The 16,731-nt window shown below is 45.7% G+C and overlaps 1 protein-coding gene across 1 annotated transcript in view; it reads right to left on the reverse strand.

The window, feature by feature from the left end:
* The window catches only part of ADAM19 (ADAM metallopeptidase domain 19), a 32,813-nt gene extending 22,869 nt beyond the window's left edge, over window positions 1-9,944 (reverse strand). The window contains exons 1-3 of the mRNA XM_075715852.1: window positions 9,884-9,944; window positions 9,558-9,643; window positions 6,753-6,823 (exon numbers count right to left, since the gene is read on the reverse strand). Coding sequence (XP_075571967.1) covers window positions 6,753-6,823; window positions 9,558-9,643; window positions 9,884-9,944 — 218 coding nt within the window. The remainder of the gene's footprint in view (window positions 1-6,752; window positions 6,824-9,557; window positions 9,644-9,883) is intronic.
* Window positions 9,945-16,731: the final 6,787 nt, after the last annotated feature.

The following is a 16,731-nucleotide window of genomic DNA, read 5'->3' on the forward strand; positions in this document are numbered from 1 at the left end:
TGTCCCTCTTCTCCATGTGTACCAGTTGTTGGAAAAACAGGTGAGATTAGTGAGACACACGTACCCCAAAACCTTAGCAGTGGCCTTTATCTGCCATCATTTCATCGCCACCAAGCTGAATGGCCAATTCTAGGGGAGCTCAGCCCTGCAAAGCATTTCCAGAGGAGCCCAGACCTCATCTCCTTGCTGGAGAAGGAAAGCCTGGAAAAAACAGCACAATTTATCCTTTCTTCTCCGTTACATTATATGTCCCAGCAACTACCTCTCCAGCAGCTCAAGATGAAGCTGAAAAAGTCTGGATGCAAAATAACATAATTTAAAGGCTTCTGAGATCCAGTCAGGCAGCTGGCAGATTGCTAGCGCACATCATCTTCCTAAAAGGCAGCATGGAGTCCATCATTAGAGGAGTTATCAGCATGAAGAACTGATGAAGTCAGAGGAAAAGCTGGTGTTGGATGGGAGCACTCTCCTTTGCTAAACCTTGATCACAGCTGCAGCCATGTGGGGCTGTTTGAGGCCAGGGTAAGCTACACAAGAGCACTCAAGATGTTCTAGAGAAGCCCTCACACCTTTCGAACAGTGACCAGCTTTCGGCAAGATCAGTTGTTCCCCAAGATCCAGTTCAGTGTCCAGCTCAGGGTGGAATAGCCTGCTCTTGGCAGGATTTGTTCCCCAGAAAGCCTTGGGAGCTGGGTTAAATACAAGCGAGGAAGCCAAATGAAGGAAGAGTGGCTCGGTGCCATAATGTACAGATGGCTTGAGACTGTTTCTGCTGATGACCGATGTGGAGTGATCTTGGTCCTGCTCCAGACTGTCAATGATATCATTGTTTGAAACAAACCCCTCCTTCCCATGCTGCTGTGCTGCTCCCTGGAAGGGCCCTGCGGTGCAGAGCTGACATTACAGGGCAGCGTGGCTCTGTTTTGCCACATCGAGATGCCGTGCCAGGGAGATCACACACTTTGCATGTGAGCCGATGGTATTCAACAGGAAAGGCAGGCTGAGGGCATGGGGCAAAACCCAGCTTTCTTAGCAGGCAGCTGCCCCTGTGGCACTTGGGGACAGTGCAAGAGCATGACCTCCAGCTCATCCAGCCATCGCAGAGGAGCAAAGAAGCAGCTGGGGGAGAGGGGCTGCACAGCACACCCAAACGCTCCCCAAAACAGCAAAAGGAAAGCTGGGGCCTTTCTTGCAAGACCGCATTCATCTGAGGGAGTACACATTTCCCAGCTGCTCTGGAGAACCTCACTCCTATTTTCCTGATGAATGGGAGCAGTTTTCTCTTGCCTGTGAAACATCACTTGTTAGCACAAGTCTCAGAGGGGCTCGGAGCCCTCCATCCCAGGGGACCACTGTGAACATGCTCGGTTCCACCAGCCAGAGATCACCCGTGGGCACTGCGAGGGCCCCAGCAGCATGCTGGTGCTCTTGCTAATTGGAGCAAGAAGGATTTTTTATAATTTGGTCCCATGAGCAACTCCGAATTCATTTTACAGAGGGGCTACTCTGCATGAACAGCTGCCAATTTAAAAACACCCGTGAGTATCTAGGAGACCGACATTTTTTATTTCATCCCAAAAACCAAAAGCAAAATGGTCCATGAAGCTCTCATGAGAAACATCGACTCTTAATCTTTCAGTCATGGGACCAAGAAAAGTGAAGCCAGCAATCTCTTACATCTCTTCCCCTGTCCCTTTCCTCAAATCACAATAAATCTGTCCAGTCAGGCTGCCAGCATCTGGGGGTGGAGGGAATTGACTCTCCAAAGAAAGTTTAGATATCAGATTTCCATCTACAATTTCTGGTCCCACCCACTCCATTGCCTCTCAACAGGATCCAAGTAGGGTAAGAAAGGGAATTTGACCCCTTACCTCCCAGTCACTTAAATGTTCCCTAAAGTCAGAATTTATTATCAAACCTGAGGTGACCCCATCTTGAACACCACCAACACATGACCCATGACAACGTGAGCAGGCAGGCCTGCTTTCAGTATCCGCCACTAGTGAGAAATCAGAGATTTCACCTCTCTGGAATCCTCCAGCCAAAACCTGGCACTTCATTAACAAATTAAATCCAAATCTTTTTTTCTTGGTGAGTTTCATCCAGACGAAGCCTGGAACTCTTAAGCTCCCTTCCTCAAGAGCCTTTGCTGATATGTCTGAGAACATGTTTATTGTGCGAACAGCAGCAGTTTGGAAGGAAAAAGTAGCTTCCCAGCTACTGAGGTAGGATTAAACTAGCTATTTGTAATGTCTGGGAAAATATCACAGGCTAAAGACTCTCCAACCCCTTTTGCTATCTGCATCATCTGTGACATTCACTGTGTCACGTTACAGAACCCAAGGAAAATTTGTCACATGGCCCCTTGGCTTACCAATGAGAACCATAAAAGTTGCCTGGAGAGGAAAAAGGAAATAAAATAAATGGGAAACTGGCTGATAATGAGTCAGGGAGCAAAAGATTTAAAAGGGCTCCATTTCCTCATCTCTTCCTCTCTGCCCCACACAGAGAAATCACTGAGTAACCCAAGGGAATCAGGAGGCTGAAAAGCAGCTTTCCAGGTCCCAACCCTGTTTTTCTGATGACTCCAAGAGACAGTAGAGCAGAGTAAACTCAATTTCCCTCCTTTACGTAACCCTTACTCCCTCCCCATGCAGGAAGCCCATTAGACACTGATGATGTGTAGCCCATCAGTGGAATAATCTCATATATCCTTCCTGCTCGGAGGTGGGCAGCAACCTCCCCTCTTCCTCACTCAGTTGGTAGAAGAGGCCCTGGAAATGAGCAAAAGCAGGAAACGGCGAAATATAACTGACATACAGATCTCTTATCGCACCGCTGAGAGCATCAAGCAGGTCTGGAGCACTCATCGCCTATCCAGGTGGGGCCAGAAGAGACTGGAAGTTATACTGCTCCCTATCAAATACAGTTGCCTAAAAATAACTATCTGGATTGCTCCTGAGGTCAGACCAGATGAGCTTTGGACTTTCTTTGCAGTGTCCTTGGCCGGTTGCTGTACATCTCTACTGGGGCTCTGCCACCCAGTGCCCTGCACCATCACAGCCACTGTGGGCAGGCAGAAGCCAAAATACACAGCTAAAACACACAGCTGTGCCCCAGCTGCAGATTCACCTGCAGGCAGGGACATCCCCTGAAGAAACCTCCATTACCCCTTGCAGGTGAGAGGGCCTTTCCCAAGTCTGCTCTCCCCATGAGAGACACAGAGGAAGAGAAGAGGGAGGAAAGTCTTCTTGATACTTTTCCTACTCAGGTGAGAAGACAAATTCCATGCAGGTTTCTGCTGTGCAAATATGAGCTCTGCTCTTCACTAGAAAGAAAAGCCCCACACCAGGCAGTGCTGCCACACGCATTCAGAGCACCTCAGCATCCCCTCCCTGCGTGGCTCAAAGCTGCTTTTTATTAACAAATGCAAATGCCTTTTAAAAGCCACTTTTCATCCAAGGTTTGCAACTCAGATTCTTCCGTTCCTAAGCCCCAGCCAAATTTAAAGCTGCTTTATAGGCATCTCTCCATATATTTGTTGTTTGTGAAGCTTTGAGCTTTCCAATCCTGCAGCTGCAGGACATGGTTTTGAGTCATTTAAAACATGAGTCGTTTGGGGGATATACTTCTGCTGTTATTCAGAAATGTTAACTAGTGTTGTGAACTCTACTTGGAACTACAGGGTGGTTCCGCCTTCTTATCAAACTCCTGAACAGGAAATAATGCAATATATGTTAACTGCTAATGCAATAGTTGTATTCATAGACATATGAAGCCCAAACTCAGATGTGTGCTGAACTTATTACAAAACACAGAGTTTTACATGGTTCTGAAGAAAGATACGCAATAATTTCTGCATTTTACTTCTGTGGACGAACACAATGTCCTCCTCATATAGAATGTGAAATCACAGGCTGGGCTTAAACATTTCTTCCACATATTGAAAACAGCACATTTCTTTGAGAGCTAGTGCAGCCCTACTAAAACTGTACAGATTACAACTTTTCCCCCCCTCTTTTTCAAAGCAAACTCATATTCTCATCAGCTTTGTCTCTCCACAAGGAGAGTGGTGAATGTGTAATGAAGCTGCCTAATCCCCATTTCACTAGCTTGGCATATCTCCTTTCTAGGTTTGGAAACTGTTGGGTAAATCATATCCCCAGCAGACCCTGCTGATGCCAATCATTTCATACTTCTTTGAGCAACAGGAGGCTGGGACACAGTTATGAGAGGACAACAGGAGCCAGGCGGGTGCGTTCACACCCCTGTGCTGAGCCTGGGGACAGAGGGGGAGCAGAGAACCAACCTCAGCAGCAAAGCTGGTTTCCACAGGCTCCTCTAAACTGGATCAGTTAAATGACCCAGAACACTGGGGCTCATTTCAATTTAAAAAGCCCAAATACCTTCCTTAAAGCTGCAGTTCTGTTATACCCACTTTCATGTGACCTCGAAACCAGGAGCAGCCAGGTCTCAGACAGCTTTGAAGGGATGCTTCCCACTTGGGGGATTTCAACTTCTCTCCCACTGCCTAGGTGCCCAACAAACCCTGCAGAGAAGTCATCCCTGATGCTGCAACTACTCAGTACCCCAAACTTCAGCTAGAACCTCAGGCTGCCCTGTAAGATAAGCAATAGCAGTGGTGAGCTCCTGGGTGCTGGGGAATGACCCCAGGTTGGGAAGCAGGAACCCGAGGAGCCGGTCTGGACTCTACCTCACTGCACGCTTTGACAAGGAGAAGCGGTTTTCATCAACTTAGAAGTGGTCTACAGATGCTGATAATTACAGCATCCACAGGACTCCCAGGCACTTCATGGTTTTGTTTTCTTCATCATTTCTCTTTTGAGTGTCTCTAAACTACCTCTGCACCTTCACAAGTCTCTGAAAAGTGGTGGCTCTCCAAAGCCTCTCATCTAATCAAGTTCAGACTTGCATTTTGGGATCGTGCCATCACCTTTCTTGAAAAAGGACTTGAGGCCTGGCAAGACTCCCATGTGAAGCACTGCTATCCATGAATCACTTGCATTTTCCACAGAAAATAAAAATAAAAAAACCCAAACACTTGCTGTATTTCTTCAATCCTAGCAAGGCAATTCATCCTGCAGTGGAAGTGTGAGTGCACACTTGAGTCTGTGTGTATACATCTCAATGAATGAAAATGCATTTCAGGAAATAAACACAATGGAAACCTTCTACTATTGTAATTCTGTTTACTAACACCAGCAATGAGTTTGTCTGCACTGGAAATAGCACAGCACTGCTCCCACAAGGCACCTGGAGGTTACATCATCGTGCTCAGGGCACAAACAGATTAATTCAGCAAGGATCCTTGCCTTGGCCAGCTTCTACTCTGCCAGAAACAAATTCACCTTTGCATAGCAACTGCAGAATACGCACGACCTGACAGTCCTTCCACCAGGAAGGAGACCCCCCAGCAGCATTAGCCATTATGTTGCTTCCAGGTTCAGTTCAGAGACTGGCATTGCTGACCACTGTCATCAGCAACAGCTATTTTTCCTGCATTAGACAGGATTGAGTTAGCAGTGCTTATGGTGCCTGGTCTCTTCTACCACTTCTCTATTTTCCCAGCTGACATGCCAAAACACACAGAATTTATACCTGTTTCTGTTTAGTTCTACAAAGGCGCACGACTGCCTACAAACTGCAACTCCCAGTAGCTTATGTGGCCTATTACAGAGAACACCTCATAGGATGTACTCGCCTTTCATCAGCCATCAGATTTCAGTCTTTACTGCAGACAGTGCCAAGAAAAATCTGGTTTTCCTCCAAAACACCCTGAATATCATTTAGGTTTATGCACTGCCATCAGAATTAATAAGATCTTCTGACACTTCAACTCTTTCACGAGGAAAGCTGAGCCCCCAAGCTCTGTGGTTGGGATGTCCATACCATACATTTAAAATATAACCAGGGTCATTATTCCAAGTTTATCATTCCTACTGATTCTAATAGACAGACATTTGGTTGTGTTTCCACAGCTAAATCTTCAGACCCATTTAAAAAGAAATAAAATACCAACAGTGCAAGTAGTCTACTTCGCAAAGACAGGCTTCTTGCGGCTAAATTTCCAGCTGCTGTTCCACCACTGGAAACTAATGTACTCACAGGGCAGAGAGCCTCTGGAGCAGCCTACAGACCAGAATCCTTCTACCTACTTTGATCTCCTGCAGCTTCAGCTGAATTCAATACACATCACGCCCTATGATATATCACAGCATTGCTGTATCATGCCTGGGAGGAGGTTGCATTTCAGTTAATGCAAAAGCATTTTTTCAGTCTGCTTTAGAATGAAGGGCACTAATGGAATTGAAACTGTCAGATCATTTCTCCTAGGAAACGGAGCAGGACCTCTTCGGATCACAGCAAATGAAATCCTCATTAGAGTCACACTGACTCTAAAGCATCGAGCCATTTGGTAAATAGTGCACTTCATATCAGCAACGTTTTCTAGTTAATGTAGTAAGAATTGTGATGCAAACAATATTTTGCACACTGAGGGCCAGGTCACCGTCTGTTTTTTGCTGACAAAGCTCTGTTACAGTCAGCACTGCTTGGCTGATTAACATCAGTGGGGACTCAGACCTGGAATAACCTTGAAATCCAGAAAAGGACTTCCTCATCCTGTCTTTATCAAACCCTGTGGAAGTCAGTGCAGGTTTTCCTGTTGACTTCACTGTAATCCTTATTCATTATTTCAGTGAGACCACAATGCAAGGCACAAGCTCACTTACCCATTTTTCTCCAGTTCCAAGATGAGCTCCTGGCCTTCTGCCTTTACCTTAACTTCAGCTCTGAATGGATGCTGCATGCAAAAGAGATGGTGTCTGTTACTCATACATCATCACAATTATGAACACATCTAGAAACACAAATTTTTCCCCTGGATATTGCAGCTAATGTTAAACCACTCCTTGCCTCCCTCCTACCTTCACACCTGGAGTGCTGGGGAAGGGAAGGCACAGGTCATGGTGGCTCCCAGCTCCAGGGATGCTGGTGCATCCTCACAGCACAGCCATGCAGAGCCAAGAAGCAGTACAGGCATCTCAGGAAGAATAATAGGCTCAGACGAGGCAACAAGTCCTGGTACCGGAGCCCTCGGAGGTGCAGCTGGGTGGGAAGGGTGTGCTGCACCCCCCTTCTCCTGTACACTACGCTCAGGACCACATCACAGGACAACCCAACTTGCCCCAGAGGTTTACAAGTCAAATATAACAGCTAGTTAACCAAAGCTTCCTTTGTTGTTAGCACAGAAAAAGACATTTTTAGGAGCCTATTTCAGGACAGGAGTAATCACACCTCTTCCAGAGATCACATTCTGTGAGCCTTTACTCACAGAAAATGCCAATAAAAGGCATGCAACCGGTCCCTTACACATCTTGAGGCTCTAGCCATTGTTCAGACAGTATTTCACAGCTGCTTTTGTATTAGTCCCAGGCTGCTAAGGGACTGGAAACCGTGACAGCAACTTTCTAGTGTGTTCAAGCACACAGGCACAGCCCTGGTTTGCAATCTGCCTACAGCTCCAAAGGAGGACACAGGACAGCCATCTCCCCAAGGCCTACTGGTGTTAACAGAAAGGACCCCAATTTCTTAGTGCAATGGCAAATGCATACACTAAAACCAACATTAAAAAGAAAAAGATAATTCAATAGACTGAAAGTATAGAATATGCTTTCTAGAGGACCAACTAGAAGGGGCTCTGGAGGTCTCCGGTTTTACCGCCCTCAAAGCAGGACCACTAGCTAAGATCAGCTGGGGATTTCTGAGTGTGAGTGCTTTCTCACAAAGGAAGTTGATGAATAAACTCCCCAGAAGAGAAATAACCAATTCAATAAGAACAGACTTTTCTATTCAGCTGGAAGAAAAAAAAAAACATAAAAATTGGTGAGATGATTAACCTGTAGTATTTCCTAATTCAGTGTTGGAGGGGATTTTGCAGAACAGATCAACTGAAAGCAAAATAAAGCAAGGCTGACTGAATAGGATGTTCTGGTGAAAGATCTGTCAGCCCAGAGTATGCTCGCTTGCCACTTCATCAATTCCAAGCTCAGTTACAATCTTCTTTCATCAGCCCCCTGCTCGTATTCTGGGTTTTGTTCATCTTGCCTTCAGTTTCCAGCACATTGGACCAGGCCCACACGGATGATGCAAAACAAGTTAATAGGTTTAACATATACAACAATAGCTAATTCCAAGGGGCTGAGTTTAGATTACTCACTCACAGGTGCTCAGTACATCTCAGCTTAGGTCTGTTGTTTTGCTACCTAACATGTAAGCAATGGAGGTTGCCTTGCCCATAACTGGGGGGGGGGGTCTGAGGGTCTCCATCAGCTTAAAAGTCTCTTCACAAAGGCTGTGCAAACATCATTATTACTAATAATGCTTTCCCTTCTCCTTCAATAATCCCACTACTTCAGAGTCTATCAATTGCTGTGTAACTAAAACATCCCAGCTGTATGTAAGCTTTGCTAACACTGGTTTTAGAGCCAACAGGAACTTGCCTGAAACAAACCAAGTACGACCCCTGAGACCCAGCAAATTTGTATAAGGGGAAATGCTGTCCAGATGTATTTATATCACTATCAATAACAGAGAGAACCAAAACTTCCAGGCAGCACTGCAAGGACATTTGGAAGAGAATTAAGATCCTGAGAGAGTCATTGTAGCTTTTTTTTTTTTTTAATATGGCACAATAAAAAGTTTTAGTTAGTCTCATCATATGAAGAGGACATAAACCCCAAAATAACACCACTTATGGGGACCTGCATGATTTTTCTTTAGTATAATGCTGCATCTTCCCTTTTTCTGGTTCACAAAGCAAATAACACCATCTGGATTTTCCTCTTTCATTTGATTAAGCAACTGATAACTTCTTGTTTGTAGCAACAAAAATGCTGGGAAGTTTTGAACCATGGTTTGCGGTTATGTTTAATTCTGGCACCCCAGCAATTCTCAGAATGGCTGCAGACTACTAACACACCACTTCATCCGTCCACGTAAGAGAAGCAGGCGTGAGATCTGTCTTGATACATACGGTGTCTGACACAGACACACCTGAGCTGCTGGTCAGCTTTTCTTAGTGAAGCACCCTCACAGATGGGACTCATCTCCTCCTAAAGCAGATGCCTCTATTCAGCTCTTCCCTAAATGCCACTGATTGTGTTGCTCCACTCCCCTTTTAGAGAGGTATAAATCAGGTAGACTTGACCTGGGCTTTAAGGCATGACAGAGGGCAAACGATCGCAAGCCTTTACTCAAGGTGAATGCCAGTCACCGGCAGCAGCCTCACGCTCGGTGCCCGAGCTGAGATGTGCCAGCCAGCCCACCTAGCCTCTCCCGGGATCTGGGGGAGCTGCAGCAGCTCCCCATGCTGCAGATGGGCTTTCTGGCTTCATCCCCGCAGCTTGTCACAGAGCTCAGCTTAAAACAAAACGCGCATCGCAAGGTCCTGCGCTACCCGCGACATCATCCCTTCCCCTGGAAATGATACGGAGGTTTGGGAACAAAATACGAATCAAGTGCTGGGCGTGACTTACCTTCTCGCTGCTGGGGCTGCCCAGGGCTGCCCAGCGCGGCTCCACCACCTCGGGCTGCAGCTCGGCGCCGGCGGCGAGCCCTCCGCCTGCGGAGACACGGGCGGAGCCGCTCACGACCCCGACCCCCGCTGCACCCCCGGAGCGAAAGAACGCGAAGCCGGGGCGGCAGAGGAGAGCTCCGCGCTGGCTGTAGGAGAAGCAGGAGGATCCCCCCACGAAACCATCCATCCACCCACCCATCCATCCTCCCTCCCCGGGGGCTCACGCAGCCAGAGGCACTTGCGGGGCGGGGGGCGCCCCCCCCCCGCCGGGCACCCCGCACTCACGGGCCGGCGGCCGCAGCAGCAGCGAGAGGGCGATGCCGCAGAGGAGCCCTCGGCCCCGCATGGCTCCGGGCACAGGACAGCGCTCCGCCGCCTCTGCGCCGTATAAAACCGCCCGGCGCGGCTTATCTCCTCCCACCACCGGCCCGAAATCCGCGCCTGCAGCCCCCTGCCTGGGGGGGTGTGCTGTGTGTGTCTCTCTCCTCCTCTTCTTCCTCCACCCCACCCCGGCAGCACCTCGGGGTGCACCCCAGGTGCAGTAGCGGCTCCGCCCTGCGGGGGGGGGGGGCGGGACTGCGCTGTCCCCCCGGCACCCCGGGGCAGGGGGAAGCCTGAGCGCCTCTCTGGGGTTCCCCCTGCCAAATTTCGGGTCCCCCGCCCAGCTCTTTTGCCAGCACGGAAATCCATTGTGCCTGAAGAGCCATCAAAGAAGGGAGACCTGATGGAGGGAAGCAGCCAAATCATTGCCAAGAGGCTCCTGTAGGAGCGGTTCCATGGCTTCGGTTGTTTGTTTGTCTGTTTATTTATTTATTACATTTAGATGTAATTCTGTCAAACCCTTCATGGCTGAACCCATGTTTCCAGAGGCATCCTAAATCCCTCTGCTCCTGGGAAATGCATTGCCCCTCGATGGCTGAAGGGATACAAGCTGAGATTTTTTTGTGTCCATATAAAAGGGCAGAAGCGAAAAGATGTTCACTGCCTCTCTCCGCTTAAGGCAGATGGAGGGGCTGGGGCTGGGGAAGGGCGTGGAAGCATTCACAGCTCATATTCCCTGTGCTGCCCTTCAGGGATATCCACTCACTCCCATGAGGCTCCCAAAGGAAAGTCCCTGTCTTCTCCTGCATCCTTCAGGGCTAACCCATGGGTTGTGGTCCATGCACCATCTCTTTGCTAGTCCTCTGCCCTTCAGGGGGATGAGCACCAGAAAACTGCCAGACACAGTGCCTTGCTGCTGGTTAGCCGGTGTGGCTCAGGGTCGCACCAGGAGAGGAGAGCACAAGTGAGCGGGGCTGTGCTGAGGTTACCACCTGCAAACACCTGAGCTCCATGGTGCTGTAGATGCTCCTTGCACACGCTGAGCCCGTGAAAAGCAACTGCCTTCCCTTCTGCCAGCGTATTTCTGCTGTGACTCCCGGCCAGCTCAACTGCAGCCACTCCAGCAAGGCTGCGAGGCTGGACTGCCGAGCATTTTTATGGGGTTGGCTCAGAGTGACAAGGAAAGGCATTACCTCTTAGTTACACTCTTCAGCCAGCCATTGATCCGCATTATCCATACAACCCTTTCCATTCTTCTCTGTACTTAAAGTGCCTGTGTAGGTGAACCACCAGGAAACCGATGTAAGAAATGGGGAGAATCTGCCCCTGGCTACATTTCAGAGCGTATCGGTAAATCAGGCCGATGGGAAATTCAAACTCCATTTAGAATAAAGGTTTGCTAGATAATAGCAATGATTTTGTCTCTTGTCCAGAGGTTTATTTATGCTGTTGAAACCACTGAGCTCTCTTTTACTGAAGATCTTTGCTGACTCCTGCTACTGTGCCCAAAGGAAATGTGACTCTATTTGCAGATGCCATTTTGGTTTATGACTTTCATATATGTCCTCTCTCTCGCCCAGCACTTCACACGCTGAACCTTTGTGATCTTGTACAGGTCAGTTTACTCCTGATATCACTCTGGCAGAAGAAAGGTAGGACACCTTGGGGACACCTAGAAGGAGTCAGCAGGGTGAGCAGGCTATAAATGACATTTTAGCTGACCCACAGACAGGTCACAGATTTTTGTCATGCAACTGAAACATGTTATTTCCCAGCACAAAAACGCAGGGACCATATTTCAGTTCTTTTCTAATCATGTGGAGTATCTTGAAGGGAAACCTTGAATTTTTTGTGAACTCTCCCATTTATTTATAGCGGCCTGTTATATAGAAGAAAACAACGGCACTATTGTTGATGCTTTTATTATAAATAAGTAAAAATGCAAGCCAAATTTAGACATAAATTTAGCTATTCTGCTTTCATCCCTGCATAAAATTTCTGTCTACCCAAAGGAAAAAAAAATACTTTGACGAGGAACATGTATATTTGCAATGAAAAATTGTCACAAATCTTTCCAGTACAACAAATCTTCCCAGGGACTGCTCCACATATTTCTCTCAAAGAAGATCAGTTCAAAGAAAGCATAAAATTGAATAAAAGGAGCCTTATTTTAAGATTGTTAAAATATTTAGGCCAACAGCTATCTGCTTGTGATTGTTGTCAGCATTCAAGTATCATAAAAATAAAATACATGCAATATTTGCATTTGTTTTATAGTGATATTTTTATCTTTGGATCTTGGTAATATGAGAATTGATAATTTATAATCACCAGAAACTCCCTCTTTAAAAATATAGCCACAGACTGTGCAGTTGTTATATATAGTTTAATCTATATATATATATGATGTATCACTTACATTACTGAGACATTGTTGCATGGAAAGATTCAGGATATTCTAGCCTTATTAACAGTGCTCAGATGCTGTAACGCTACCTGCCTCTGGCACAGGGTGAGTCAGATCCTGCCTGTATCCATCTCTTCAAAAAGCTCTTACCCAAGTCAAGGGGACATTTGCCTGATTCACAGAGCAAGGCCAGGCTTTCGCTTATCTCGGAATTACACAGACTCAGGCTCATTTCCTCCAGGGTCCTAACTGCCTGATTAAAAGTATCAGCTGGGAATTTGGAAGTCTGTGCTCTGTTCCCTTATCTATTGCATCGCCTATGATCAAGGGATGGACATACCTATTAGCAGCAGCCTCCACGCAGCACCCAGAGCAAGGGTTGGTGCTTGCGGTCCTTCAGTAGGTTTGAAAATGAGGTGTTTCAGTTTCCCCAGGGCAAAGCTGATGAGAATGCTTTTGCAGTGGGGTTTCTGCACTTACTTGACAGTTTGCAAGATGTTTTAACGCTGTTGTTGTTAGCTGGAAAGCAAAAGATGATGATTCTCCCATTATGTTCATAGTAAATTAGGAGTTAGCCACGTAGAAGGAAACAGATAGAGCTACAGAGAATGCCTGTTAAAGAAACAGTCTTATGTGGGGAATGACTTGGACATGTATCAGACTAAAAGCTCAGTAATATTTCATTGGAAGTCTCTCTTCAGAAATAGGAAAGGTAGTTGAATGAACTGCTCTGAAAAGACAGCTGCTGACATTGGAGAAAATGTTACCAAGTATCAAAGTCTTAGAAGGAGAAGGTAGAAGACTTTTTGTCCCGCCTAACCTCTGCATTTCAGACACTCGCACTAATGAAAGAAATTTTATGATGTCCTTGGCTGACTCTAGTGAAATGTGAAATCTATTTTTCAGAACATTTTTCTCCTTTAGATCGCTTGAAATGATCAAAGGAGGAAGGCTGTGAGTCCATGAAGGGAACTGGTGATTTAACAGTGAACTTCATTGTTCTGAGTCTTGACAGTTGAGAACAGCTTTGGCTGACCCAGAATCTTCTGTTTAGCTTTGGTTTTCTACCACCCATGTAGGACAGTGGGAATACTTGGAAGAGCCCTAGAGCAGCTGTCCTGCCAAAGAGGGAGAAGTGCTGTAAGATGATCAGGTACTAGACAAGGGCTTGTCCCAATGTGCTGTTAGTGAAATAATATCAAAGCACTCTCTATGCTTTTTTTAAAGGGTGGGTCACTGCTGCTACTTTTGCTTCATTCCTACAGGCAAGTGACCTTAGTGGTAGAAGATTGTATATGCAGACACACTGCATCTTTTTAACTGTATTTGTACATGTAAAGCACTGTAGTCCTCTCCATGCTGCCTGCGAACTTCTCCAACACAATAGTGATGATACTGACACAGTTTACTCTCATAAGAGAAGGGGAAGAGGTATAACGGCACAAGGGCTTTTAATAACATCCAACCCATAAAAATGTCCAGTAACTTTGGAGAAGAAACTCTTCTCTGCAAATGGATACCCACAGGCAGTGATGCAGCGGGAAGCACTACTAAATGTCTTTAGACTTTTACAGCAGCAGGGGGAAAACAGACTTTGTTTGGAAAATCTGCATCTGATTTGTTTTTTAAGCTGAGAAGTATGCAAGGTGATATTTAGTTTAGATTAAAGTAAACAGCAGAGAAAGAAGGAAATAAAAATCTTATAAGAGAGTAGAATATGTCTCTCGTCTCAAGTAGCCTCTGCCCTGCCGTGAAGCAGGCCTGCAGGAGGGCACACGCTTGCCACGGGACTGGCCCTGCCTATGACCCACTTCACACATTGCAAGAGGAGAAATAACAGCACAGGTACCTGGCACTTCAGGAATCTGCATTTAGGAGATAAGTTTGAAGGTGGGCTGAAACTGACCTAGAAATGGGAGCTAAAAACCTCTTCTGTCACAAGAGAATTCCTCCATGTGGGGCTACAAGAGCGTGCTAAGGAATGACTCAGAGGAAGCTAGGTTTGAATGGGTTCTTCATATAATTTTCACTTCTGTGAAATCTGTCTAGACGAGACACGATAGCCTTGAAGAGAGCTCAGCTGAGGGCTGGGTTCAGTGCTGTAGACCTGCAGACTGATTCAGGACTTCAGCTCTTGCTGGAAGGGAAGGAGGAATCAGCCCTACATTTTGTTTCACATTGATATATGCAGGATGTGTTAACTCTCAGTCTTCTCTTCTTCTGGCCTTTGTGGTATTAAACCGGGCAGATTTCCACTGAGGGTATAATACCGTGTTTTCCTAACTGAACAGCACAGGTCCCATTAGCAGACAGATGTTGCACAGCAAATGCCAAATCCCTCAGCCCACTGAAGCTCACTCTGAGCTATCAGCACCAAGTTCACAACAAGCACAGGGTATAACTGAGCAGCTCTGAGGCACCTCCCTTCAAACAGTGCTGGACACCCCCATATAGGAGGAAGCAAATTTGTATTATACGTGGCAAGCAACCATTCTAGATTCTGGTGCACTGCAATATGTCTTATACTTACATCCTGCTCCATAGTATACAAAAAGAAAAATAGGAGAAGAGGAAAGTTAGATCTAGAGAGTAATCCCACAAACAGCTGGTTTATACCCCGAAACATACTTGTATAGGAATTAGTACATTTGCCCACATGCATTCCTGCAGGCCAGATCAGCTTTCAGTGAGAAGATAATTTAGAAAGGAACAGGCATTTTCTACTATTTATAAGACTTTCCTCTTAATGATTCATCTGCATTACAGATGCAGTAGGAGTAGGGGGTTGTTTACAACACAGTTGCAATGCGTAGGGTACACAGGATTTACTCATGCTTTTGTGTTCTTTAACTACAAAATGCAGTAGTTCTCAAATGAGAGGTTTTGATCTTGGACTTGGAAAATGGAGTTAGGAGCCCACAGAAGCAGAAAAGCATAACAATGTTGATCTAAGACTGAAAACTTAAAATGCAAAGAACCCAGAGGATTATCTACTCTACACTGACTTAGGACTAGCTTTTGAGGTACATGGAAATTTCACTTGTGCCTGTCTTTACCAATAACGCAGCCTGAGGCCTAAGCCTCAGGTTTGACAGGACACCCAGGGTCCCAACAGATCCAGTGTGATAACCCATAAAATACAGGATGTCCTAAATACGATGGTCAACCCAGCTTCCTCCAAATCATTCCTTAGCATCTTCTGGCAGCCCAGCATGGATGAACTTTTCCATCCGTGGCTTTCAGCTCTTCCCATATTTCTGTGGTAGCTGGATTTACATAATTACAAATACACACACACATATATACACGCTAGTATCAGTAGCCCAAATTGTCTGAAAAAGTGACTTCAGCTCGTCATTCTAGGCACGTGCAGCTTAGCTGCACAGCAAGTCTGTGAATTACATGAATTACAATTTACCTGTCCCCACTCAGTTCAATGTCCATGGCTTAAAATGAAACACTCGGGATACATTGTTCAGGTGAGTTTATTCAAATACAACAACAGCAAAATAACAGAAGAAAATGACCATCTATTCCACAAAACAGGGGAGGGGAAAAAAAGTAACATAAATTACAAATTTTGGCCAAAAAAATTTTGAAATTCATTACTCTCTGAGTTCAGCACAGATACTCTCTCTATTAAAAGCCTTTGATATTCTTCAGAGAATTTGGTATTCTCTAGAGAATTCTTTACAGTACTAACTATGCTCAGGGATCAACTCACAGCCCACTAGTAAGTAAGGGCCAGATCCCATCCATTTTCCTCTCTCTGGGTGTTGCCATACCTCACCATACCTTCTGAAGAATCCCACTTGTATTAATGAAACTGGTTGCATCCCAAGCTATTACTGAAACTGATGTAAATTTTCAGTGCAATATATGGCAGTTGTACCACAAATACAGAATACTGTTAAAAATAAACCAAATTAAGCCTAAAACTGTCTCATCAAAGGAAAAATAGAAAGCATTGCAGAATCATTCTTGACTTCACTCTCCAGGCCTTACGGTATTTTACTGCAGCAAGAATTACATTACAGTCATAAAACAGAATTATTTCACTTGCTGAAACTCCTAAAGTAATACATACAAATTATGGCAAATACCATCAAAACACCTATTCTGGCATTAAAAGGATGTGCTTAAATACACCTCTCCTCAGGAAAGCACATTATCACATGCTTAGAGCTGAATTCCTGTGTAAGTGCTTTCCTGAGCCAGAGCCTCCCTCCTCTGTATCTGATCTCTCAAAATACAAACAGATCATGAGACTCTTCAAAATGACCTGTACAGCCTGCTCAAGCTACATGAGTTTTCTGTTGAACACGCTAACTGAAAAGACAAGTGTTGAGGAAACCTTTATTTCCCACTCTATAATATTTCTCTGGATTATAATTTGTTTTACAAA

The sequence above is a fragment of the Pelecanus crispus genome, chromosome 8 (assembly GCF_030463565.1).
Source record: "Pelecanus crispus isolate bPelCri1 chromosome 8, bPelCri1.pri, whole genome shotgun sequence".
NCBI lineage: Eukaryota > Metazoa > Chordata > Aves > Pelecaniformes > Pelecanidae > Pelecanus > Pelecanus crispus.